Source organism: Excalfactoria chinensis, chromosome 19, assembly GCF_039878825.1.
Source record: "Excalfactoria chinensis isolate bCotChi1 chromosome 19, bCotChi1.hap2, whole genome shotgun sequence".
Taxonomy (NCBI): Eukaryota; Metazoa; Chordata; class Aves; order Galliformes; family Phasianidae; genus Excalfactoria; species Excalfactoria chinensis.
Window position 1 is genome coordinate 4,779,800 of NC_092843.1, and position 27,610 is coordinate 4,807,409.

The 27,610-nt window shown below is 49.9% G+C and overlaps 1 protein-coding gene across 2 annotated transcripts; it reads right to left on the reverse strand.

Annotated features, from left to right (window-relative positions):
- Nucleotides 1–27,127, reverse strand: PHF12 (PHD finger protein 12). Of its 2 annotated transcripts, XM_072353661.1 has the most exons (15): nucleotides 26,924–27,127; nucleotides 26,470–26,651; nucleotides 14,574–14,646; nucleotides 12,683–13,070; nucleotides 11,991–12,111; nucleotides 10,907–11,039; nucleotides 10,045–10,209; nucleotides 9,346–9,507; nucleotides 7,529–8,348; nucleotides 5,902–6,024; nucleotides 4,420–4,563; nucleotides 2,588–2,686; nucleotides 2,146–2,228; nucleotides 1,562–1,700; nucleotides 1–1,306 (listed from the first exon to the last, which is right to left on the reverse strand). In XM_072353661.1, the coding sequence occupies exons 1-15, from the start codon at nucleotides 26,987–26,989 to the stop codon at nucleotides 969–971; spliced, it is 3,036 nt and encodes a 1,011-aa protein (XP_072209762.1). In that variant the 5' UTR covers nucleotides 26,990–27,127; the 3' UTR covers nucleotides 1–968. The 2 variants fall into 2 exon arrangements, with proteins under 2 accessions (XP_072209762.1, XP_072209763.1); XM_072353662.1 differs by lacking the exon at nucleotides 4,420–4,563.
- Between the last annotated feature and the right edge of the window lie 483 nt (nucleotides 27,128–27,610).

The window sequence follows — 27,610 nt, forward strand, 5'->3', positions numbered from 1 at the left end:
GGCAGAAAACAATGTGAATTTTCTTTGTTTTATATACAGAATACAGGAAAGTTTCTGTAAAGTCTAAAACGTTACCATTACTCTGTACAGCGGAGCTTAGCTGGCCTGATGGGGGGGTGAGGGGAAAGGGGGGGGGGTGAGGGGGAGGCATATAAACAAAAGAGACAGAGAGGGCTTACGACAAAACGAGCTGCTACAATAGACAAGTTGGGGGGGGGGGGGGGGGGACGTCATACCACATGTAGCACTGTACACAGCTTTAAAACACTGAGAATGCCATCACGGATGTATTTACACAGAATCCAACGCTTTTCCTTATTCGAAAGAAGAAATAGAAACCGAAAGCAAAAAGGAGGGTGGACACCAGGAAAAGGATCCGTTTCTCACTGCCCGATACACAGTAGCTACTGTAGTGCAACCAGAGCTGGGGGGGAGGGGAAAGGGAAGGGAAACGAAGGAGAGAGCGCTTCTTTACATTAAATAAAACAATGATATTGTATAGATTTTGCTGTATGAAAACTGTATTTTCTCTTTCAATATAAAACTATCGTCACTGGCACAAAATAGAACAAGTTTTCTGAGTATTTTACAACTGCGTGGGGTTAGGAGACGTGGCACAGAGAGGCCTCGGGGGGGTCGGTCGGGGGAGCCCCTCGCTCCACCACACGGCTGCTCTGGCTGCAGTTTTATTCCTTTGAAAATGAAATGTATAGTACAAATATATGTGCAAATGCCCCTAAAACTTGAGCCAAAAAGAAAAAAGGAAAATGAAAATAAAATAAAAAATAAAACCCAAAAAAAAAAAAAGTTAAAAGGTTCTTCATCTCATGCAAACGGCGCCTGGGCAGCTCAGTTCATCTGGGCAACCCATAGGAAAAAAAAATAACAGCCCACCTCTGGGTTTCGTACAGTTTTGCATTGCAAAGAGTCTGGTTTTCCTCATCTCCGAAGCTCCTTGTGATTCCTACCTAGGGAACGGAGTTGGAGCGCAGCACGGGCACCTGGTGGGGTTTCAGAGACAGCTTGTCCTCCAAGTCCATGTCCTGTACTAAGGCAGCGTCCCCCCCCTTGGGCTGTTTGGTCGCAAATTCGGTAATGCTGAACACGAACTGCAGGCAGCCCAGCTTGATGTAACTGCCGTGGTGGAGCAGGGCCGTCCCCTCCCAGCCAGCCCCGCTGCCCCCTATCAAGCTGGAGCTGCTGGCTTTGCAGTTGCAGGGTTTCCGATGCTGCCCTTGTGCCTGCGAATTCATCACGGCGGCTTCTTCGTGCTGCTCCTCTTCCTGCTTCCTGCTTTTGTGTCGCTCTGGGAAAGATAAAAAGCGGGTCAGGTTGGTGCACCGTGAAGGTTCAGCCCGTCAGGATGCTGCTGGGGAGCAACGGGAGCAAAGCTCCAGCATGGAGGCACCTCAGCAGCAGGTGGAAGGGAAACAGATCCCCAGCACAGCCCCAAGAGGTGACCCATCATCCCCAGGGGGACACGGGCACAGCTGAGCAGAGAGGACCAGGAGCTCCAATGGGTCCCACAGCACAACAGGGGCCGGGCAGTGCGGATACTCACTTATCACACTCTGCACTTTGGCAACAATGCTGCTGGGAGGAGTGGGAGCCATCTTCTCCGAGAAGTCACACGAGTAAAGAACGTTGTCCACCGTTGTGCCGTGCTCACTGTAGTTCAACAGCTCGTAATGTTTCGTATTCTGAGCAAGGAGAAGAAAGAACTGATCACACACAAACAGGGATTGTATCTCCGCTGGCATTTCTATGGGCAGACCGGGCTGTTTAGTGAATGAATGAACCCAGCTCCGGATTGCAGTTAAGAGGCAGCTCTTTTTATGCTCAGATTTTAATTAAATATCAGCCGGGTCAAAAAGGATGGAACCATTTCTGTGCTGTTTTCTTCCCGTGCTCACTTGTGGTCAGTCTTTGTCCATAAGCACTTAGCCCGGGGCAACCGTGCTGGCAGAGCTCTGTGCTTCAGAAAGGGTTTGGACACAAAACACTGCCACAGCCCGTGAAACCATTCACAGCTTTGGCTCCTACTTTGCAGTCCCATAAAGGAGCACCACACAAAGGCAACCTGCTGCCTGTACCTCCAGCTCCCACCGCCATGCATGCCAAGCAAAGAAAGGCTCAGGCTCTCACCTCATCGTAGAATATGCAGGCGTGTTTGCCGGACACGTAGTTACAGTGACCATAGCTTGTAAGGCACACATCCATATCGGCTCCTGCCAATGGGGAGGACAAAAAAAAAAGCTCAGTTCATTTCAGGAAGGAAAAGAAACCGCCAAGCAGCAGAGAACAACAGACAGAATTAAACTTCAATTAACAAAACAACAGGGGAGCAACTGCCTTTGTCCGCACTCCCAGGCCTGCATGAATAATGCTGCGATAAGCCACTAACAAAGTTTCAGTGGGGGAAGGGAGAACCAGAGGCTGCAAAGGCAGGAGGGCTGAGCAGCATTCAGGTGGTACCGGGCCGTTCTAGAGCGCCAAAGGGATGTGAGCAGCGAGGAACAAAACCCACAAGCAAACCTCAATTCTTCCCTTTGCTGAGAGCAGCTCTGGTGCCCATCAGGTTACTCACCTGTCCCAATGTAGAGGGTTCGATAGCACATATTGACTGCACCCCCCAAGCCCATCAGAGGGTAGAACACTGCCCGGGCTTGCACTTCCTTTCTTTGCGCTGCAAGATAAAGAGAAAGCACTTGAACAATCTTATCAGCTCCACGGGCTGCTCGATGCCAGCAGAGAGCACAGATCCTAGGGGGGATGCAGTCAGCTTTCGCCTCAGCTCCAGCTCTGCAGCCCTCCAGGAATGTTTGGAGATAAAGCATCTTATCATTAGGGAGAATTGTTCTTCCCAGCAACCCAGAGAAGCCATGCGATGGCAGAGCACGCAGCAGAGCCATGCTGAGAACAGCAGCTCACTACTCCTAGCTTCCTTCTTCATCTCTCCTGCTTTGGGTCATCACACTCGTGCCTTGCTGGCAAAGCACCACCTACAGAAACATCACCAACATCACAGCTCTGCTCCTAGAGAAGCTGCAGGAAAGGTACAGGTTGAGCAGCCTTGTGCAGGGATTAACCCCATTCCCAGCATGGACTGATGCACTGAGAGCACTGCTTCACCCTCAGGTCGGTCCCTGCAGCAGTTTCCTGGCAGCCAGGTTCGAATCATTCTCACGCAGCCGCGTTAGCTGGGCAGCAAATCACTTTGCGTGGAACAGATATCAAACTGCAGGCCACACACAGGGCTGCCAGGATTTCAGCAGCTGTCTCTTGGAGATAAGCCCCTTATACACACGGAGCCTCTTCTGACACCACATCTGCAGGCCAGTTTTATGCCAAGAGTGTGAAATCAAAGAGCAGAACATGAGGATTATGAGGCTGCTTGTGGAGTCACCTATGTCAGGAACAATGGCCGCACTGAGTGCCATCCCTGGACGTGCAGCACTCGGCACAGTTGAAATGTGCAGCTTGCCACCTCAGCACGAGTCCTTTCAGCTGTCTGGCTCTGCTGACTCAACAGGGCTCACAAAAGGTTTGAGATCTACTGTCAGTAATGCTGAACAGTCAGCTGGATGCATCCATCCTGTCCAGAAAGGGCCGTGGGTTAAGACAGCATCAATCTGCCTTTTGGGAAGCAGAGTGCTGAAGAATTTCCAGAAGTCGGTTGGTTCCGAGCAGTGCAGGAAAGCAGCTCTGATCACAGCCTGGTGCTGTATCCTACAGCAGTGCTCGAAAGATGATCAACAAAGCATTCAGAGAACGCTGTGATGCTACAGCAGCAAGTAAGCAGGCAAGCACAGAGCTTCAGAAGGAGGTTACTCACGCCAGCAGGCTGCCAAAGGACCTTATCTTGGATATTCAGCCCCAGGCCCAGCAGAAGGGGGAGCAGACAACTGCTACCACAGCGAGGCTGTTCCACTTAGTGCTTGAAAGCAGATCGAATTGAATGACTGCATGCGGAGGAGTGGGAAGCCACGTTCCCCATGCAGCTTGTGGTGTTAGCAATGCCAAACCCCACGACCAGAGCTGAACTCAGGCCTGTGGAGATGACCAGCATATTTATCTTAGACATGTTTCTCTTGTCTGTCTCAAAGATGGGGAGAGGAGAACAACGGAACCTTCCCATCTCGTGCTAAGATGAGTAGAACATGACATCACTAAAGATCGCCTTCAGAAAATCAGAAGATTCACTGACACATTACTGAAGGTATTTTCACTGTGTAACAAGTTAACAGAGGGATCTGGAAGAGTCCCCGGTCAGCAGATATCCAGAGAAGGAAATGCAAGGTAAGAAAGGCAGCATCAAGCAGATACCAAAGGAAGAGTGAAGATCTCCTTCAAGGAACAGGCAAAAGTGCCAGGAGGATAAAGCTCAACATAACCCAGCTATTCTAGGGCTGCTCTTACCTTCAGTGTGGTTTGCCACAGGAGATTGCTGATGGGCACTGACACTGCTTGCTAGAGACTGAGCTTTGGAAGGAAAGAGCTGATGTATTCTCTGCAAGGCCAGAAACTTGATCAGCTGCTCATCCAGCATATTTATCTCAATCTCTGTTAACAAACAAAAAGCAATTAGTAAAGTTATTCGTGGACAGATGCCATGTGAGCTGCAGTGGATTTAAGAGCCCTGCTTTCAAACTTGCCATTTGCTTCAATAGCAAGGATCAACATCATCTGCAGCATCGAGAACGTCACATACAGGTGGTGGTCTCTTACTTCTCACGTGAGCAATAAGTGGAGAGTATCAGCTATGGCTGCAACGCAGGCAGCAAGCAGAAGTTCGGGGCTCAGAAACTCAGGGCAACAAGGACTGCTAGGTTGAAAATCTGCTGTTTCAGCTCAGAAGGAACAAGGCTGTGGATGCAGACATTGCCCCTTCGGGCAGTGGGTTGGCTTCTTCTCTTGAAGCTTCGTTATCTAGTCATAAAGTCTTTGCACCGCTGCAGTAACCACCTCTGAAGCAGCTCTATGCTCATTCCTGAGTCACATGCTTTCACAGCAGGGTCCATTAACCAAAACAAGGTAATTCAGACAGGATTACTAACAAGCTCTAAAAGCAGATCTGTTGCTGATAGCTTTGAAGTATCTCTAGTGGTAAAGCCCTATGGAGATCTGCCTTTGGGTAGCATAAGCAGGCTGGCTAACCTCCGTTTCCAAGTTTTCTTGGCACCAGCAACAGCTAAAACAGCAAGCAGAAGAAGCAGAGACACAACAGCCTTTCCTGATGGCAGGGGGGTGGTGTGGCCGAGCTGAGCAGCTGGGATACACCCATGCAAAGAGGACCATCACACAGGCAATGCCAGAATGGCTCCATTTGAGAAACAGGCACTGGCAACAGCCTGCCTCGCTGTGCTATGGATGACTGCTGGTTAGCAGCCTCCTCCTCCTGAGATCACTGCACTGAGATATTCTTGCCGAGTGCAACAAAAGGCAAATAAAAACTAAGCCAGTCCAGGAGAAGACTGACAGAAGCAGGAATCAATCAGGTAATGAGCAGAGCTGGGAAAGCATCACGACTTGGCGACTGCTCAGCTACAAGGCGTGGAGAAGCTGGGCTCTGTGCATGTTGGGAACGCCTCTGGAGCACAGCTAGCACCACAGCACGGCAGGGCTGCAGGTTCCTGCATGTGAATTCCACCCAGAAAGAAGCCCAGGCAACAGCATTCCGATTGTTCCCAAGAAAAGCTTCAGGCAGAAACCCTCCATTGGCCTCGCTGCCTTGGCAACACTACAAGTAGGGAAATATGTGACATGTTTAAGGTAATGTATATCCTGCCCCTCCCTCACCTGACTGCAACCCTTCCTTATCTCTGGAACTCCTTTAAGCAGAGAAAATGCCCAGGAAGCAAACACACAGCGCTAGTAGAGACTGATAAACCAAATACTCACCGCCATCCATAAATGCTTTCAGGGAACTGGTGAGGTCCAACATAGCTGCAGAGTTTGAAGTGAGCGATGAGGGTAGAGTTAAAGCGCTTCCTATGGATAAGGTGCTGGGGCTGACCTTACCATCTACAGGGAAAACGGTGCAGAGAAGATATGTCACCGTGACGTCCATGAGCCACGTGCCCAGCCCTCGGGCTGCTCCCAGCTTCCATGCTGCTCAGAGTGACTAATCCTGCACAGAGCCATGCTTTGAAATGGGCCCCAATTAGAGACCACAAGTTTTTTTCCCCGCACACATAGGTCAGTGTGTGCCTGGATCGCAGCACTGGTTTTCAGCCTCTATCTCCTTCAGCTCTAGAGGAATCCTGCACTTAAAAAACCAGAGCCCCCCCAACTCCCTGATCAAAGAAGCAGCAATGAGAGACGTTAAGTGATGTCGTACTACAGACACTGGTTGATAAGCACTGAGCCCCCAGAGCTGAAACTGCTTGCTAAACCCGCAGCACTTTGCTGAGCAGTTTGCCCAGGTCTGAACACGCATTAAAAACATGTTTGCCTCAACCTTTTGATTTCTGTACAATTACCAACCCCGGGGTGTGGCTCACTGGTACGAATGTGACAGTCAGGGGCAGAATTCATCCTTCACTGCATCACTCTGCAGCACCTAAAGGCCTCCCAGCCTTGCATTCCCAAACAGGGCACAAACCAGCACCCTGAGAGTGACTGCGTTGGTTCAGCAATGAGCAGGGAGGCCCAGCTGCTCTGGGAGCTGCTCCCAAGCACAAGCTAAAGCTCGGAAGTTACTCAAGAGGAATTTTAAGAACAATAAGATGTTGCATTTGTTGCACTCCACCCAAACCCACACCGAGCAGCTACAGCTGCAAAGAGAGCAGCTCTGCTGTTTGCTTCAAACCCAACCTGCACAAAGGATTCAGTGGTTTGAGTTCTGGGCTGATAGGGGGGAGGCAAAAGGAAAGTGAAAGCTTCTTCTAGCAAAAACATAGGAATTAAGAGATGATACCCTCACACCTTCAGCTCTCTGTGTTTTACACTGATTAATGGGTTTGTGACCTTTTACATCAAGATTTTCGGGTAAAGCCCAGGACAGAGTGGTAAATCATAACTACCTGTGTGAGCTGAGTGGCAGGTACTGAACTCACTACCACTTCCCAAGTCACATTCCTGCACATCAGCACCGTGCAGCTGCAGACTTAATATGAGGGGACAGAGCCATCATCAGAGCAGAGAGCAGAGCATCAGAGGGGTGAGAAGCGCTTGGGAAAAAGCCCGTCTGTGCTCTAAAACCAACTGGCAGTTTTACAGCAGCACCAGAGCAGACAGCTGTTAGAACAGGGAGGCAGCAGCCATGGGACTGGAATCTGCTGCTGCTTCCCAGAGTTGGACTATTGATCCACTGCCTTGATGCTGAGGACAGAACTCTGCTCTCAGGTACACACCATCCCACAGCTCCTTGGGAAGGAACCTAAGACAGGGGAGACTTAAGAACCTTCTCCCTGCTCTCCATGGAAAGCCAAAGTCCCCATTCAATGAGAGCCTGCAGGTCCAGAAACAGCACTCAGCTGAACACCTCCCTACCCCGGGGGGCCAAGATCAGCTGCTGGGTGCTTACCTGAAGGTGGTGCTGGTGAACAGAATCTGTTTGTGGATCCAACAGCAGAGATCCCATCTCCTGCAGCCTGGGGAGGGGTGAGAGCCCTGGTGGCAGTCAGAGGGGAGCCCATGGATCGCAGGTCTGCTGACAACGGCGGCCCTATCTGCGTCTGCACGTTCTTTCTTTGCAAAGTGCTGGTGGTCTCCAGGCTGGCACAGGAGCTCGATATGGAAGTAGGCATACTTGTGACTGGCACAGAACCCCTTTGTGCACAAGAAACGGGTCCTCCTACGTTCTCCGTTTTGACAATGGTTCCAATGGTGTGATTCAGAAGTCCACAAGTCGCTGGGGGCGTGAGGGGCCTGGGCCATGTTTGCCGATGAGACAAAACAGGTATTGTGTTGTTACCAGCTCCAATCAGCCTCTGGGAGTCAGTCAACTGTGCTGAAGGTTCGGACGAAACGCCATAGAAATGAGGACCGTTTACTTTAATGTCAGAGGCTGTGGGCCCATTCGAAGTCCCACAAGAAGACACCTTCTTGGATTTATCTAGACAGGAGCTGCAGTTGACGTCTTCCTGTGTCAAAGTCTGCTGGGATTGTGAGGAACTCAAGGAATTCTGGGTGGTAATCCCTGAGGTGCAGGATGACATGGAATAGAGGGAAGGTGTGGGTGCCTTGTCAGCTGCCTGGTAAGGGTTGGCGAGCGCGCCGTCTGCCACAATAACAGGCTTAATATCAGCCTTCTCTGTTTGTTCAGAGTCCCAAAGCGAAGTCATCTGCTTAGCAGATAAATGTTTCAATATGCTGCACTGGAGCGCAACAACACTACAGAGCCACTGGGAGGAAGGGAAAAAAACACAGGTTAGCTCTGCAGGCAGACCATGCTCCAAAGCTCCACCACCCAATGGCTCGCCTGGCCCAAAGGGATCCAGCTGCTCAGCACCCAGCATCTGCTCTGAGCTCATCTAGCACGGGGAAAAGGCTCTGGATGTGCACTGCTGATCTCTGGTGCAGTGGTCAGCAAACAGAGGGAGCTGAGATTACAGGAGGGGGAAGGCAGCAGGCAGCTCTTCCCTCCCAGACATTTCCCTCTCTCTGCATTGAAAATGTTGTAAATTCTTCAGCTAGTTACATCCACATTTTCCACTAACGCGGGCTCCTCTCCAACCAGAAAGAAATGGAAAGAAATGCTGACTGAACTCACGCTACAGGCAGTCACCTGCCAAAGCAGGGGATGAGAGCATCTTTTCTTCTACACCTGGCTGAAGAAGACCAAAAGAGTTCCTCAAAGTTTTAAGCCTCGTGGTCAGCGTGCAAACACCACGTACAAGAACCCTGCCTGAGCTATCAGGACTCGGGCCTTCACATCATGGAGTCCAGCAAGGAATTTCCTACAAGATTTAAATGCTCATTTAAGCTTGATTTAGAAATCTTTGGTAATCAGCAATAAAACGCGGCCCAGTAGTGTGACATTAACAAAAAGCAAATGTGTCAGAGAGCAGCCTTACATAATCAGATTGGAAAGTTATGTCCTCTCAGCCAGGAAATAAAAATGACATCTAGACAGAAAACCCTCATTGACAATGTTAAGACCAGAGGAATATTTCACCGCTCCCCTGAAGTGTCAGATGAGGAGGCTTTACATTTCACCTGGATAACCAAAATGAAGTTTTAATGGGCAAGGGGTGTCAGAGAGAAGACAAGCTATCACCTTCAGAAATACGAGTTTGAGACTGGTTTCCCTGACAACTGCTCTGATTGCAACCGAAAGGGAAAAAGATTGTTGTACCAAAGCAACTACACACAGAGTCTAAGCATTTTGACTTCATTTACCTCCTGTTGTTCTGTCTGGCTGGCTAAGTGCTCAGTGTTCAAAAGGTGCTTCTGCAAGGGTTCCTCGGGGATCCCGTTACAGATCAGCTCGCCATCTCTAATTGCTGCAGGCGCAAGTAACGGGGGTGGAAGCCGGTATTGGGACTTTATAGCATCAGGAACCTACATTGGAGAGAAAGAAGATCACACATGAGAACAATTACTCAAGAATGACTTGTTAAATTAAGTGCCTAACCAGCACTGTGCTTTGTGTTTGGTGTTTTCTGACCCAAAGGAATCCTGCAGACAATACATTAGAAGTTTCAAGTACTGAGTACTTCAAATTGATGCAGCTATGCTGAAATTAATAGGTTTCATTCCCTCAGGTCAGGCATGACTTCAGCATAACACAGTGGCTACAGCACAAGAAAATCGTGCAAAGAAAAGGGAAGAAAAAAAGAAAGGGAAGCATTTAAGATATCCATATGTCATTTTTCAGGCATTCTGGTAGAAGTGTTCCTTGGTGTCCAACAGGGAACACACTGCAGCCCAGATTCTGACTCTAGGGCCACCTGTGGTTGGTTTTCTGTTGTACTTCCTATGCCTGTGCTACATTTAAAGGTTCACTTCTCATAGCTGAGCATCACGGGTGCTGGAAAAAACAGAGCTTCCCCGTGCACACACGACGAGTTTCACCAATACCTACTTGTTGACACTCACCTTCAAACCCTTTCTCTTCACTGACTGAAGAACTCTGCGATTCGGAGGATGTTTCTTATGGATTCGGTTTAAGAAATCCACTTTGACAACGTGCTGAGATATGGTGTCCTGGAACCGGTCAAATACTCGGCACCGATTACTCAGGGTCAAGTTCTTCTGGTTCAGCTGGGTGAGCAGATAATGCCACAGTGGTTAGAGATCTGCAGGGCACTAAGGCACCCTAAGACTGTCATAACACCTTGCAGCACTGGCAGTACAGCATCAGCTCTGCTTTACACTACTTGCTTCCTGCAGCACTAACCGTTACTGTTAAAGGGCACATTGATGGAGGTGAATACAAAAGCACTCAGAGGCCTACTAAGAAGCGTCAGTGCTCTCAGGAACAGTTTCTCTGGGCACAAGCCCTTTGTTCCAGCCCCCTGTTTCCTGAGTATTTAGTCTCAAGCACAACGCTTTTCCACAAATGAAAGCACCAGCTTGGAATGACAGATTTTTTGGGTTAAGCATGCAAAGAATGACTCCCCCTGTTTGTAGCACTGTGCTGCTTTGTATCACAATTCTGGAAGCTCATCTAGACTTTAAGGAGTTCAGTTTGAAAACCAGACAAACTGCCAGTGAGTCACACTTGGAGCTGTCGGCTTCAGTTACAGGAAGGAGTTCCCCCATCCTTATATTTTATTGCAGGGAGCAGCACCATATTCCTTTGGAGAGCACGCTGCTTGCAGCAGGAGCTTTACAAGCGTTACAGGGAGCAGTGAGAGCTCAGAAGCTGTTCTACATTTGTTGTACTTTATCCTTTAATGGACCTGCCAGGTTCCATTCCAGCATCCGGTTACCATACTGCAATCATAGTCCTGCTTACCACCACGTGTTCTATGTGATTTGGGCACATCCATCTACCCAGAGGCATGGCAGTAAGAGGTGGCTCCAGACAATCCATGTGGAACAGGAGTGGGCAATAATCACACTGAATGAGAGGTGCCACTCTGCAACTCCTGCAAAGAGAGAGCCACATCTCATTTCTCATGCAGAACAGAGAGTATAAAGTGAACGTGCAGGGCAAGCTTGGCTAACCACATCAGCTTATCTTTCCCCACCAAATCCCACATGCTACGTTACTTGCATCTAAAATTAAGCTTCAGGTTTGTAACTTGATCTTATGGACACTCTGCAAGACCTTCTGGAGGTGAAAGGACTTGACCAAGCACACGAGGGTTTCTTAGTCCTTTGGCAGGAGATGCTGGTGCTGGAAAGCAGGAAGCACCTGTCCAGATTCACATAGGCAACTTTTCAAGCTGATCTTATGCAGCAGTTGTAAGTGGCTTCGTTTACAGCAAGACTTAAAAGATCAGAAGGAAATCTCAGGCTATTACAATTTTTTTCCAGAAAACTCACTCCGACTGGATTCCCAAAGTACCTTTTTGGTTCTGCTGACATTTGGAGTAGGGATATATCGGTGTGTTTTTTTCTGCAGTCATAAAAAAACACAGCAGTACTTTAAACTAGTTTTAAGATTTACCATTGCAGCACAATACTCCTGTTTGCCTTGGGCTTATAGCTCTCTCTGTATATTTCTATTTCCTAAAGGTCACCTCCTCACATTCTTTCTTTATGAACCATAAACAAACATCTCTGCTTTCTAAACCACCGTCACTTGAGATTTTTTTTCTCAGTAGAAAAATACCGAAGGCAAGATGGCTCAATCTCTTCAAGCTACACTTTAAAACCTTTACAGCCATGCAATACTGCAGAAGTCATGGCTACGCTTGTCGTTAAGCATCTGTTATTTAGCAAAGGTTATTATTCTCTTATTTGCATAGAAGATCGTAAGTAAGTGGTGAAGGAAAATGGAAAGCTAAGAGGCTGGTCACCTTTTATTCAGGAAGAACTTTGCTCCCATGAAGGGTGCAGTTATACCAAACAGCTTCCTTGGAAGATTTAAGTACCTGTTGCATGTGAAGCAGACTTTGACCGGCAAGGGAACCAAACCATTGTGGTCTAACTCGTGTTGTGCTTTCTTGACATTCTTTCCTGTGGTTTCCTCTTTTCTCCTCCTCTTGCTGGTACCTGAAAGGAAATTAAGAAAAAGCTTTGGGTTACCCACACAGCTGAGATTTGCTTCCTGGTAGATTCGTATAATCAGCTCAGGAAGAAGCAAACAGAACAGCCAAAAAAGGAGCTGCTTAAGGAGCTCTTATCAACCACTAAATCTAGATTTAAGTGACAGAGATTGGCTCTAGGTAGGCATACTTCAAGCTTAGTACATAGGGAGTCACTGGAACGATTAACTCATTACTTGATAAAGTTCTCATACCAAGAGCTAAAATCAGTCAGTGGGACAATTGGAAAATTCTTCAGATGGATGATCTAGACTTGACTCAATGCAGAACAAATCTATTTCAATGCAGACGGAGCTACTGGCAGCGTCCCCACATCCTGGGGAACCAGAGGCCACCTACTGCTGCAGTTAGATGAGGACTGTTGGACGGCTGGATGAGAACCAAGGACAGCAGGACACCTTTTGCTTCCACCACAGTCACTGAACTCACAACCATCAAGGAGCGGAGAGGGAAAAAAGGCAAGATGGCAGCAGGATGCAACTGCAGACAACACCAACGCTGGGAAACCCATTGCTCACCTGGAAGTGCTGTGGTGCAGGTCAATTCATTCGGCAACTGGAACTGCGTTGGGTTCCTTTCCATGGCAGCAGCAATAAGAAGCTCAAAGGGTCGCTTCAGCTGGGGCTGCCCACAGTCCATTTCTGCAATGGCAGAGTCATCATCCACGTCAATTATGTCCTCATCGACATCATTCTGTTCTGAGTTGGGGGTCTCGGTGCTGGCATTGGATGTGGGAGTGCCAGGCCGGCTTGCTCTCCTTTCCAAGATCCTGGCATGCGCATTAGCCCTGATGCTGCTGCTAGACCTGTCCAACAGGTCTGCGTCACTGGTTGGGGAGGTGGTCCTTTTCCCAGATTTGTCCACCAATCCATTTACCTGCCCCAGCTCTTTCTTCTGTTCTCGCTTCTGCACGACATGAATAGGCAGGCTTATCATGGAGGCCACAAACAAAGCACATCAACCTTGACAAACAAGCAACCGAAGGCAGAAAGCATCTGAAATAGCTTGAGCCACTTGCTACAACTTCACCTGTGAAGACACTAAAGCCTTGACCCAGCAAAAGCAGTTTGATTGCAGATGACAAAAACATACAGATGACAAAACAGCAGAAGGGAACACCAAGCATAGGGAAGAAAATGAGCACCTCTCTCCACTCAGGACAGCTGTACTTGAGTCCAGATCAGGACAGTGATCCACAGCATCTAGTCCTAAGTACCTGTCTTATCAGACAACTCTGTTTACTTTGCTAGCCAACAGTGAATCTCCACAGTAGGTCATTCATTGCCAATGCAGTCTATTAACCTTGGCAGTGCATCCAAACCCATTAGAGAATGAGAAGGTCAGCTGGAGAATACAAGCACAACATAAAAAACACTGCTATCTCCTGACACCAGGACTCGTGAACAAGGTGGGCAGAGAGAACTGCAGCAGAGGAAAACAATACAGTGCCATCACTGAGAGGTTTGTTCTGCAAGGAGGGGCAGCTGCGTGACTGAGTACCATCCACCAATGCCTGCCAGCACCCAACTACTCCATCACTATGGAATGGTCTGTAAAGTGAGACACTGTCAATACGGGGAAGTCTTTCCATTGGTGCTGTGCTTTTGAAATGTATATTAATATTATAACATTTGTGACCTTTATCTTTGCTGTCAGCAGATGCCTGAGCAGTACCCTGGAAACGTTAACAAGGGAATTGCTTCGGTAACAAAAGATCTGTTTTGGGTGTTACTTCAAGAGAAGAACTGCTAGGCAGCTCAGCAGAGCTCCTAAACCCTGTGTTACACAGTCTCATGTAGTCCCAGCGATGTTTACATTGTGCAAGACAGCTTCCTGGACAAAGAGTACCGAGGCAAAGAAGACGAGCCACAATCTCGCCCAGTCATCTCCCCATCCTGATCAACAGCCCAGGAAATCACAACTCGCTGTGATTTCACCCTCTGCTGATGTGCAATTGCTGTGAAGTCACATTTCTTTAAAAAAAACAACAAAACACAAAAAAACAAAAAACCACAAACATTAACCACAATCACAACCCTGATGCTAAAGCTGCATTATCAGGACTCCTGCTGTACCTGCAGGCATCTCACCGCCTCCAGCACAGCAGCCCTTCCCTCTGTGCCTCAGTTCTCCCTCCTTTCCATAACAGGAGGAAAGGAAAGCAGTTTAAAAGGCACAGCCTGACACAAACATCTCAGGTGCTTCAGTTTTGTGCTTCTCGGCAACAACATTAAAACGATCAGGATGGTCTCATCAGTACACTTTGGTTTTCTTGAAGCCTTTTCTACCCAAAGCTCTTTGTAAGTATGAGTGTGAAGAGCAACTCTGGTAGGTTGACATGAAGGAGAGAGACGATACGGTTACAGACAGCTGAGAGGCACAGAGCACACTTCTCACAAGAGCCTTTACCTTTCGGCGCACGGTGCAGCGGTGACACATCCACTCCCCTGGAGGCAGCATCTCCTCGCTGAGCGGAGGGTTGCTGCAAGAGAAACACAAAGCAAAGCTGTACTGTTATTTCTGGAACATCTCATCTCCACGTAGCCCGACTCAGGGCAGCTCTGTCACCGCTGACGTTTGTCTTCCATGACATCCATTTCATCTCCACCGTGCAGAATGCTCCAGAAGTTCAGACTTTGTATTGAACAGCAAAGGGAAATGGACAGTGATTTCCGTGCCACACGTACACCTCCCCCTAACCCTAATGCCTCCTTTAACTTGATGCTCCTCATACTCCATTGCCTGGGCACACCAACTTCGTGGTTGGAATCAGCCTCCACCTTAAAACAGCCCAAACAGAAGTGCCACCACATGCAGCTTGCCTCGCCTACGAAGCACAAGATGCATCCTGCTCACATGGACTTGTACTTACTATAAAAACAGCATCACGTCAAAAGGACATTCCCATCAAAGCAAATGAAATGAAGGAGTACGGAGGACTATTTTTTCCTCCCTTAAAGGCAGAGCAGCATATGTTGGATGCCACATTTCCCCTACAAATCCCACTAGCTCGAGTACTTTCCAACACCTCTTTATCATTAAGTTCTGTTATTTCAGCAAACTGCTGACTGCTGCAAGAGAAACATCCACGCCGTCAGATAAACAGCTAGTTAGCACGCAGCGTGCCTTTAAGACATACCTCTAAAAGCTCTGCCTATCGATGCTGGAGATAATGACACAAAGTCTGCTAAGCACGTTTACCCCCCCGTGCCCAACTGATGTGCTCTCATAGGGCCTGGCAGCTCTTTTTCTTCACATCCGCAGCAGCGACACAGAATCATTGAATGGTTTGAGCTAGATGGGATTTTTAGAAGCCATCTGGTCCAACCTCCCCCCTTACAGTGAACAGGGACACCTACAGCTGGGTCACAAGGTGATTGCTGCACGGCCGCATGGGCACGGAGCTCACTGGCCCTGCTAAGAAGCCAGGCAAGCAGAGGCAGCCAGCTTGCAGCTTCTCTAGCACAAGGGAATCACGCAGGGTGTTTCAGCCTGGGCTCAAAAAACACACCCAACAAACACGCTTCTTTTGTTTAAACAAAGTCCCAATGCTGTGCACGCCACTGCTCCGACAAAGGTGCCGCAGCCACCGTGCGGTGCGCTCAGCCCTGCACTGCTTTTTGCTGGAGGCCTGAGGGAAGAACGCCGCCAGGATGGAGCTGGTAACGACCTCAGCACTTGTGGTGTCAGGCTCATGGGAGCTGTGCAGCGCCAACACATCTGGCAGCCATTTTGAGGAGCAGGGTTGCAGAGGCCTCAATGTTCCGGGCGCTCCAGAAAGGCAGCGCTCTGCGGATACGCAGCAACATACCTGCAGCTTATGTTTCTCATTTCCTGGAGGGTTTGGATGAACAAGAGATCAGGCTCTAGACGACAGCACCAAAGCCCTGACTACCAAGTACTTCCCGGCAAGCCTCAAATGCCTGCCCCAAACTAATCATCTGCTGATAGGAGTGAGGACAGGGGTGCTTGGGAGGAGCAGAACCAACGAGCTCCCGGTGCTCGCCTCAGTCCCAAGGTGGGCCTGGGAACAGCTCGGGTTTAATCCTGCTAAAAACAGAGCCCTTAGGTCTGCACTACAGTCAGCATGGATCCTCCTAGCCTACCTCCTCCCAGCACCCCAGGGACCAGGAACCCACAGACTTTGGTTTATTTCTGTTGGATCTGTGTCTCTGAAGCCGCCGCCGTGCGTGCCCCGACGGCTGGGAACACGCCTGCCCCGTCCCAGCACCGTGCCAGCCAGCCACGCGCTGCCAGGGCCTCGGGGCATTGGTTTTAACTGTTACCTTCACCTTACATATTTTATAACGGAACAAATTAATACCGCAGCAAACCTTTGGAGCTGCCCAGCAGAGTTAGGAGGGGTTTCTTCCTAAATGTGCAAGCTATTGGGATGGTTTTGTTTTTAGAGCTGAGCTATCTGCACACAACAACCACGGGATCCTACGCACACAGTGATCTTAAATAAAGCTCTCACAAAGCAGCATTTAAAGCAATGCTTCTTCCCAAAGGGCTGGGAAAGATGAGTGTCAGTGCAAGGCTGGAGCTCCCAGCTTCACCCCCGGAGTTTTTGTGCTCGCTGTTAAGGCCTGACTGCCACGGCAGTGCATTAAAAGAGCGATTCTGCTTCTCCTGGTTAATGAACTGTTCATCAAGGCAGCTCGCTGCACTAACAAAGACTGATGAATGCTGCACCCGGACTGGCGGCCCCTCCGCACGGAAAGAGCGTTTCCTGCGTCTTAACATAAAGCCAAGGAAGCGCTGAAGAATGCCGTTTTAATTGCCTGGCTATGACCACATTCCTCAACCTTTTACCGTAAGCGTTAAGTGAAACTCATCTTGAAATCCCAGCAAAGCATTTGGTCTCCACAAGCGAGGTAAGGAGCGGTGCTTTGGCAGGAGCACAGGGCTGCTTTCCCCCCCATCCTTCAGGCATTCATTAGCATGCAGTCCTCCAGCCGCTGCAGCCTGCTGCCAGCAGGACCTGAGCCGTGCAGCACCAACGTGATCTCCGGTTAGGGCACATCTCCTGGAAGCACACATTGCTCTGCTGCACAACTCTCCTGTTGTTGCTGTCATTGAGGCCCAGTGCTCTTTTTATTTTTACCTATGGGGTTTTGGTGAGACCCGAATCAAACCCACCCAGAGGACAAACGTGGTTCTGAATCCAACACTAAGATAGCTCCAAAACAACAGAGCGACTTTCAAAGTTCACACCCACACAAACAGCTGCAAGAACAACTCCTGCAAAACCTCTGGAAATCAAAGGAGATGCCCTTTTAGGCTCGCTATTATGCAGAGCTTCACAAACAACATTGCAATGGCTGTGATGAAATCTTCAGGAGTCATCTGCACGCCGGGAGATTTTTATGCAGCGAACAATAGCACGAAGCCACTCTGCTTTTTAATTTCACACTCTGCAGCTCTCGTGGATCAGATGCCCGTTGTTAGTCTAAAGCCCCCGAATTACTCTTTACTTTGCTGACCTCGACAAATAAGTCAACAAATGGCCAAAGAATGGCACCTTCTTCAGCACAAACCGGGCTCAGCTCTCAAAGGAACCAGTTAGCAGCTAACCAGGAGCTATTTCCACGTGGCATTCCTAATGGCCATCTGGGCTGGCAGCCCTGGGGATGGGCAGCTCTGAGGTAATGGCACTAGGAGGACGACCTGGTGTCCGGTGGAACCTCCTTTAGGAACTTCTCTTTGATTGCCACTTGTTTTCAGCAAAAATCTTCTAATTACCTCACCAGGACTCAATGACGGGCTTACAAGGAAGGATGCCGGTTACGTTTGCCAATAAGACAGAGGAAGAAACATCCGGCTCTGCTGTTGGATCCTATTTATCCCAGTGATGGATAGAGGTACAGCTGTTCCACCGGCTTCCTAAGGAACAAGGCTCCTTGGCATCTTACAGCAGGGCCTCAATGGCAGCCGTAACGAAAACAAACCAGGAAACCAACTGCACTGTCCGCACATTACAAGCGATCCATTGAGAAACAGAGAAGGTTGCATCATTTACACATCCAGTTCTTTGAAACAGTGTTACCAAGCCTGAGTTACACGCTCCTGCTCACAGCTGCTCCAAACCCCTGCAGAAGGACACCTGGAACAGGGTGCCTGGAGCCTCTGCTGCAGGCAGAAAGCACAAAGCAGGCAGCAAGCACAAAGCAGGCAGCAGCTGCAGCCTGGTGAGGGTTCTTCGTGCTGCAGCTCTCTTACCTTCCTGCTGCAAGTCTCGGGTCACAGAGCTTGCTATCTTCTGTGAAGATGGAAGCAAGACTTCATTACCCTAAAGGTAATTACTAGGAATGTGCACAGCTCTCCCCTCTGTTCTGGTACCCGGGATGGCTCCTCGCTACAGATGGAGCAGTGAAGTTCTACAGCAAGCTCTTCAAACTCCATCCGCTCATTAAAATGGACATCCCGATGCTCAGAGTACAAGCAGCGATGATGCTACTGCTGAACACAAGCACCAAAGCAGGGATCAGCAAACTTCACATGAGCTCAGCCCTTCAGTGACCTCTAAACATGACCTGATCACATCCAAACTAATGGTTCTGGAGCTTTCTGGACTGCGGTAGGCTCACACGTTGCATATGTTATACCTGCTTACAGGCAGCAGCACAGTCCATGCTAATGGCCGTCCATCAGCTGCTGTACTTTTATCTGTAGTACAGATTCTCCTCCCAAGAGGAAACAAGTGGAAAAAAGCTTAACAGCAGTCAGCGTCAGTTTGTTTACTCTGAAGTCAAAGTCTTGAACGTGTATATAAAGGCAGGGAGATGTTTGTACATCTAGCAGGGAGAGATGGACATCCCGGACAGGTCAGCATGTGATTGCTTTGGCTGCCACTCAGTAAGGAGAACAGAAATGGCCATTTCACACAACATCAATCATCCCATCACCTGCCAGCAGTGCCTCTGCTCAGCACTTACCTTTCAAACAGAGTCAGAAATAAGGGCTGAGCAACAGACAGAGAACAGAGGCAGGATTAAAACACCGTGATACAGCCAGATAGCGAGAAGCAAGCAAGGAAAGATAAAGGTATGCTAACATTGGTGTCGCCAGGTATGCTAAATCCCAGTGCGTCATTCATTGCACACCTCTTTCTTCCTCCTATATACAGTGAAGTGCAGCTTTCTGCCTCAGACCTGACAGTCAGGAGCATCCAATAAAGCAGTTAAGCCGCAGGTAAACATGTGATCCCCTGATGTAATTGCTTGCTTCTATTCATATGAAGAACCCAGCCTAGAGACCAGTCCCCAGGCAAGCCATTAGTTATTACTCTCATTAACAGTAGGAAAAAAATTAAAGGAAGAACAGGTTTTTAAGGTATTGAATTTCCATATACACAAAAGTATGTATCTATATAAATAAATGCGCCCTCCAGTTGTCTTCTTCTGTTTGCTGTTGTTTTGTTTCTAAATTAGCTTGGCTGCTTTTGAATGCTGTGACTTGGGGCACACCTGCAAGTGAACCCTCTGCCTTTGTATTGCTATTCAGAAGTCAATAGGAAGACTTGTTGACTTTGGGAAATTTGGGTCACACTCTGAAATTCAGACATTTTGCACATCCCAATTCTATCCCATGCACAGCTCCTTGCAGACAATGGTAACAATAGCCTGAATTCAATGGCCACATTCATCATTAAGTGCTCAGATCTCTATAGCACCGGCTTCTTAACAGATTAGAAGTCATCTTCTCAAAGCTGGATGACACATAGGGAAGCAACAGGGAAAAGAAACAGGGCTGAGGAACAACACGGCTCTAGTGAGAGCCAGTTCACCCAATTCCGTCTCGAAAGAACAATAAATGAAGAGACAGCTCTACTGAAAAGAAATGAAAACACGGGTTTGAGAGGTTTCTGAAAGGTGAACGCATTCAGCCCCAGTGATACTGAGTGTGTTCAAAGGAGAGGGGCTGAAAGGACGGAAGCAATAAGGTGGCAAAGAGAGACCAAAAGCAGAGAAAGCAGCACATCAGAGGAAGCTGAGACACAGACCATAAAAGCAAAGATATGAATTCAGTTCCACACAGACACAAGTGAGGTACAATTCTGACACCTACGTGTGGCCTAGGCTTTCCCAAGAATGCTGGGGAGGAAAGGGAAATGAAGAGCAATACAAACATCCCTCCACTCCCAGCCCCCAAAAAAGCCCCTAAGAGAGGGTAATAAACCCTAAGAGAGGGTACAAATCCCTTCTGCCTTTCCCGATCACCTTCACATCCTGCTCCCGTTGCTATTCTAGCCTCAGATCTCTGGGAAGCTCACGTGATGCCTGCCCCAAGTCAGTGGCTGCAGGCAGGTGTTTCACACCAATCACTCCCGCTTGCCAGGAATTCAGCATGGGGTTTTCAGCCTGCCAAATTGCATCCTCAGGCCACTGCTTTCTGTGGGGTTCAAAGTCGGTAATCTCCAGCTCCATCTAGTTTACTTCAAGTGACTCGTGCAGAGCAGACGTCAGCAGAAATAGGTTGGTGCTGGGTTTGGCTCTCAGTTCCCCCCAGCTGCCCCGAGACACTTTTTGTGCTGGAGATCTGACACACCGAATGATTTATAGCATTCCTTTCCGTCTTTGTTTTTGACTCTAGGAAGCATTTACTCCACACCCTAAAAGGGTATGGAACCACCTGACTACTGATACCCGTCAGCTCCTTCATTAAAGGGAAGGAACTACACTGTTTTTACTCAGCTTACACAGTCACTGCAGCCTTCCTTCCAACAGCTGGGCAGGCGCTGAGCTGCTGTGGGGCTGCTCTAAGAAAAAGCCTCCTCTGACCACGTCGTAAAATCCCAAGGTTCGCCAGTAACTCAACGTGGCAAGATATTGAATCCAGCACTCCATATCCCTAGAACAAAGCCATGTTATATTCGGAGATACATTAGCATTTTCTGAAGTCCAAGCTTACTTCCTGAGTGGTTAAAAACCACCAACAACAGGTAGTCATTCTTACACGTGATTTATATTTCAACAGTTCCCTGAAGGCTCAGACTTTGCAACACTTGCCTTCGGGAAGATACATCTCTTTCCTGTAAGTAACTGCTTTCATCCCAGTGGATTCCAGCTCCTTGCCACCCACCTGACCACTAACAGGCCTCCAGGGCACAGGAAAGGCTCTAGAACCTGCCATGTACCAGAGTCAGTGTAGAACCAACACAGCTTAACATCCACACCTGCAGATCCCTTTTTCCTACCCCATCTAAAGCAGCTCTGGGAAACGGAGAGCAGTGAGAATTATGAGAGCATTACACCACTTTGTGTTCTACCCACAGTGGTCCTTCTCCCATTCCCAGCTGTAAGATCTGCAGGCAGCTGTATAATCTTAACAGCACTGAGCTGGTGTGCGATAAAAAGGCACAAGGCGAGCTAAATTAAGGTGAATATATTTACAGGATAGCACTAAGATCTCCATAACAAACAGTCATTAGCAGATTAGCATTATGAATCTAATCCAATTAAGAATTTCCTTTGCAAATGCCTAGAGGAGCTGGAATTCCTCTGGGAAGACCTTTCCATGTTTTCAAACGCTCCCGTGAGTCATGCCTGCAGGTCTGACATAGCAGGAGGAACAGCTAAGGTCTGACATAGCAGGAGGAGCAGCTAACGAGGCCACGCGCACTGCTTCCCAATGAGCCACTGCCACCAGCACAGCTTTCTCAGGGCAACTCAAACACCAACTCCACAACAGCAGGAAAAAAGAGTTCTGAGCTCTGTGAGTCCCACTCAACATGAATGTGGAACCTTCCCAAGCCAATAGACAAGACAGTGGAGAACCGTCTTTATTAACAGCCTCATACTGTGCCCTTTGGATTATGGATGTTCAACCTAACGCTGGGCTGTGCCTGAAGACAAAGCATAAGTGAAGCAGTTCATCATCCCCCTTGTTGATATGAAGAGCATCCCAACGCCTTGTGAGCTCACCGCTGTGACCCACAATGTGGTGTGGGTGCTGCTCTCCTGTCCACGCTGCAGAACGTGCTCACACTCGGTTTAACACAAGCAGGCGAGGATTGTGATGTGCTGGTCGCAAAACATGAAGATTAATTCATGAAGTTCTTATTGTCAGTGGTTTCCTGGTACCCTCAGCTTAAGGTCACACATTTAGCTTCACCTTATCTGGTTTTGCACCCAGAGATTTAGGACGAAAATAAGGAGAGCAAAAGATTTCATTGGTACAACTCTGCTTCAGAGAACTGCCAAGACCGATCATGTTACCACATCTGCAGGCACATGCGCAGTGACACCCTCTGCACAGAGAAACCAGGCCAGAGCAACTGCTTCCTTCTGCTTCGGGATCTAGACTACAGTGGCCCCAACAGTACTGCAATACCACAAGCAGAGATGCACAATAGCTGCTGGCTTTCCCAGCTTACCACTTTTCCTAGGGCTAAGTCAGCCTGCAGGGCAACTTTCTGGCCATCCCGCTGCTCCTTGCAGATGCTTTGGGCCTTTCAAAGCTTCACCTGAAAGCCAGAGGTGACCAAAGCATCACCTGAGGGGCATGAATAGCAAAGACAATAGTCAGGCTAATGCTTTCCTCCTCAGCCTTCACAAAGAATGGATATTTATGCAAAATCACAGCTAGACCAGACGCCAAGATAAGGCAGGACATTTTAGACTTGAATACAGTAAGGAAAGAGTTACTAATGTCCTACAGTTAAACACAACTTTTTTCCATTCTACGTGCAAAGAGTTGAACTGATGTGACTCACAGAAAATATGCAAGACTCAGGCTAGCCCAGCTTCATCTTCTTCTCTTTGCAGCTCTGTTACTCCAGTTCTTCGACAACAGCACTTGGGAGAAGACTGCCAAAGCAGAGAGGAAACGGAGCCAAACGCTCCAAATATAAACATAAAGAGGCAAGTGCTGCAGTAAGGCTGATGGGGCTTGCAGGACCCAGCGGGGACACGGCGTATTTCTCCCAGAAGAGCCACAGATGCAGCAAAGGGAAGCACACTGCTGGGCAGCATCACTGCATGGCATTGTCTGCTCGCTGTGATGGGCAGCTGGTGGGGATGGGGCAGCTCAGGTCACTCTGCCATGCTAGCAATGCTTCCATACGATCATAAGAGGGAGGTGAACAGCGGTGCTCTGCTGGGTGAGCAGCTCCAAGTGGGCTCCTCCACACAGTGAGGCTTGAAAAGAAGCACAAGGCTGGGCTGTGTTCTTCCCCTCCCCCTGTTGCTAACTAAACTTCTCCTCTCCCAGGGATCTTTTTAATCCTCTGCTGACGCCGTAATGAATTTGCAACATCACTCACTTTGCAAACAGGCGTAAGAAAATAAGGGGAACTTGAACAATCACAAACCCAGGAGGAGGAAGATAATAAATGGGGATGAATAACAGAAGGAATGGAAAAGAAAACTTCTTTTTTTTTCAGATGCGTGAAGATGGAACACAGGGGCCTGAGTTAAGACAACATCACAATGAAAACACACACTGCCCCAGGACACTACAGCAGGATCCAGGCAAATAGCACAACCGAAGGCAGACTTTGGAGCTAAAAAAATCACATACTGTTTTCAAGGAGAAATTCAAACCTGAAGACAATCACCTGTCTGTGATACTAACCCAAAGGTGTTGAACCCGAAGGGGTTTTGCACATCCCTGTATCCCTCCCACCAGCCCTTGTATCTGCAGCACCCTCTCACCAGTACCTGGAGTTCTACACCAAAGCAGCGACTCTGTGTTGTGAGAGGAGCTGAAACCCCAACAGCTGAACCACAACGGCCCTTCAGCCTCTAGGAGAGCAGCCATTCCCACTGTGCATCCACACAGCTTGTTATTTCCCATCAGAGAGGTGCGATGCCTGGAAGCCTGCGGGATTTTGAGCAAGCAGGTTCACACAGCACAGTGCCACGGAGCATCGTTTCCACATAGGCAGAAATGAAACTGCTCTGAGGACACAGCTGGGGTTGTCTCTGTGCTGAGCACACCTTGACCTCCCCTTTTATTGACTGATTACAATTCCTTGGCCAATTAAATGCCCTCTTTTTTTTTCCCCCTTTACAGATAATAAATGCAACCTAGCACGAAAGCTGACAATAAATATTAAAAGAACAGTTAAGCTGCCAACACAATTCAGCCGGTATAGCTAAACTGCTACACAAAGATCACTTCAGCAAACACTGCATTACAGCTGCTATTCTTTAAAGAAAAACAATCATTAAAAAAAAAGGCAGAGAGGAAGTTTCAAGTGCTGCCTTTATGCCCGAGTTTCTACCCTGAACGGAAGTTGACTTTATGCAAGATGCAGAAGGTGAAGGGAAGAAAACATGGATATAAAAGCTAAGCATCGCTTTGAGACAACCTGGTTTGCTCCAAGGCCTCGGCAGGGCTGGGGCTTCTGCTGCTCACTCAGTGATAGCCCAAAGAAGTGAACAACAAAAGGGAGAAGGAATAACCAGAGCTGCACCTTCTGCTTCTGTCCTGAAGGGTGACTAGTTAACCAAAGAATCTCTGTAATTATCACTTAACCAACTCGAGTACAGCCAAACCTCTCTAGAAGGCTGATTTACATGAGCATTTCCCACTGGCTACAAGAATCTTGCCAAATTAAGTCATGAATCATAGCCAGATTTCACCGTGCACAGAACGGACCCATTTACAGTTAGGATGAGCCAGGATTCGGAGTCAATTAAACTTTGCAGCATTAGTCACAGCCCTTCCATCTGAAAACCCAAGCGTGAAGCCTCTGCGAGAGAAGGCTTGGGATGCATCTGCAAGCAAACACTCGAGTGTAAAGCAACTACATCTAACGTAAGGGGGAAAAAAAAAAGACTTAAATTTAAGCTCACAGAGAAGGTCGGAGGGAAAATAAGAAGTCGGTGTCATTTTAGTAAGTGCAGAGGATGTGCCCAACCACCAGCAGCACTTCCTCAGGGCAGGAGGGATGATGTCATGGCTGCTCGCTACAGCATTGTTGGGCTGGTCTGGCTGTGTGCTGCTAACGGGACACTCCCTGCACAACTGCGACCGCACACTCAGCTTTCCCGGTATCAGCAATCAGTTTAATAAGTGTTCAGAGAGTTGCAGTTAGCAGAGAAACGCGGCATAACCACCGTGCAAATGGGGGAGGGTAAAATAGGTGAAAAAATATATCTATATAAAGAGACAGCTGTAATGGGGTAACACACAAAAAGCTCCAAAGCATGAAAGAGAGAAAGGAATGTGGTTAAAAAATCTCCCCTAAGGAAGAATACTTGGTACGCCTGAGCTCCAGCTGTTTGACTCGCCCCGCTCCCTCCTCCACTCCATTATCCACTCTGGCTGTGCTAATTTAACACAAACCTTCAGCCTGTGTCAACTGTTGAGCCAGCAGAACAGGCACTGCAGCCCCCATCGCATCTCCTGGTGAACAACTCCGCTGCAGAAAGTTGAGGGCTGGCTTTGTGCTGTGTGCATGGGAAGGGCCGAGGTGAGGCCCCAGAGCCCTCCCTGCTGCAAGCCTCCACCGAACAGAGTCACAGCCGCCTCCTCCACTAGCACCTCCAGCTCCAGATTTGCATGCAAAAAGATCTGCTTTTATCAACCAAGCTGCACAACTCCAAGCAAGAAAGCCCGGCTAGCCCGAAATCCACAGCAGTCATTCCCCCACGGATGAGATAAGTGCGTCTATGGAATCAGGAGGGAAGGAAAAAGGAGGGAAAGAAATAAAGCCGAGCCAATCTGAAAAGTCCGGAGCCCTGAATTTCTGCAGGGAAGGTATTTTCACAATTGAGATACTCAGGAAGCGCTGCAAGGCTTTGGAAGTCACATATGCAGCCAAAATGGCGCTGAGAATAAAAATATAATTTAAAGGAAGGTCGCCATATTGTAAACAGTGAGGCAGGGAGACACAGAGACAGCAACCTCCATTATTCCCAGCAGCCGCTGCAGCACGGAAGCGCCGGGAAGGCCGGGCCCAGCGCAGGGACAGCACTGAGAATCCCCTCAAGGCTGGGACGGGGGGAGGCGATCCCCTCATGGGGGAGACCGGGGATGTGTCGGGAGGAGAGAGGAGGGGAAGTCGGGCGCAGGCGGGGAGGAAGGCAGCGGGCAGACCGAGGCCTGGCTTCTCCTTTAGGCCTCTGGGCACAGAAAGAAAGGCGGGCCCGGGGTCAGCATGCCCACGCCGTGAAGGCGTCCGGATGGATGAGGTTTTAGGTGCGGATCGGTGGCTTTTAAAGGGGGGAAGTGGTGGGCGCGGAGCACAGCGGGGCTCACAGCTCTGTCTGGTTCCCCCGCTCCAAGGCAGGCAATTAACTGGGGCCCCAACCGCAGGGACACGGACCCGGAGGGCGGGAGCGCGGAGCCTTACCAGCACTGGAGGTGGAAAGCGGCGGGGCAGTGATCGCAGCACAGCAGATCCCCTCCTTCCTTGCAGCTATCGCAGCTGTCGTGGTTAGTGGCCCTGCCGCTTCTCCTGGGCTCCTTCTCAGGCCTCCTGCTCCTCTTCTCCCCATCTTCGCTCTTAGGGGGAGCCAGCAGGGCCTGGATTTGCTGCGGACACGCACACACACACACAGGGCTCTGAGGGCCGCCCGCACTCTGACCCCCACCGCCCCCCATAGCGCACGGCTCGGTGGGGCCGGGATAAGGCCGAGCCCGCCCCGTCCGTGCCCGGCAGGGCCCCCACCGGGGATTGGGCGAGCGGCCGCACTTCCTTCTATGGCCACGGGGCTCGGGGCCGGGGTGGGGGGGGGAGGTGAAAAGGGGGGGGGGGGGGGTCCCCTCGCCATTTTGCAGCCCCACCACCCCCGCCGCCCCCTCACCTCCATCAGCCCCCCGGAGGTGTCCAGGTCGTACACGATCGTCTTCGTCTCCATCTTCTCCCACATTCATCCAGCCTGGGGGGAGCGGCCCCGAGAGACCCCCCCCCCCCCCCACCACCACCGCGAGGGAGCGGACGGAGGGACGGGGAGCGGCGGCGGCGGCGGCGGCGGGAGCCGCACTCGGCGGCCTCGAGAGGGGAGCGATGCGGAGCGGGCGGCGGCGAGGCCTAACCCACGGGCCGCTGCGCTGCTCGGCCGGGAGTCCTCCACCTCCTGCCGCCGGGCCCGGGGGAGGCTGCGGGGGGCCCCGCGCCCGCTGCCATGCCGCGCACAGGAGGGCCGGGGCCGGCCCCGCTCCGCCGCCTCACAGCGCTGTGCCCGCACCGCCCCGCTCCGCCGCGCTGCCCCTTCCCTCCCTCTCTCTCTCTCTCTCTCTCTCTCTCAGGGCCCCTCCGTCGCCGCCGCCGCCGCGCCGCCCGCGCACGCGCAGACCGCGCCCCGCCGCCCGCCTCCGACTGCGCACGCGCAGCCGCCCATCCCCCGCTTTCGGCTCAGGCGGCGCGCGCGCCGGGGCACCGCGCATGCGCGCGCTTTGGGCTCCGCCTCCTGCGCCCGGCTCGCCCCGCGCCTCGCTCGCGCATGCGCATCAGGCGCGTGGCGACCGTCACGTTCCGGGGTGGGGTGAGA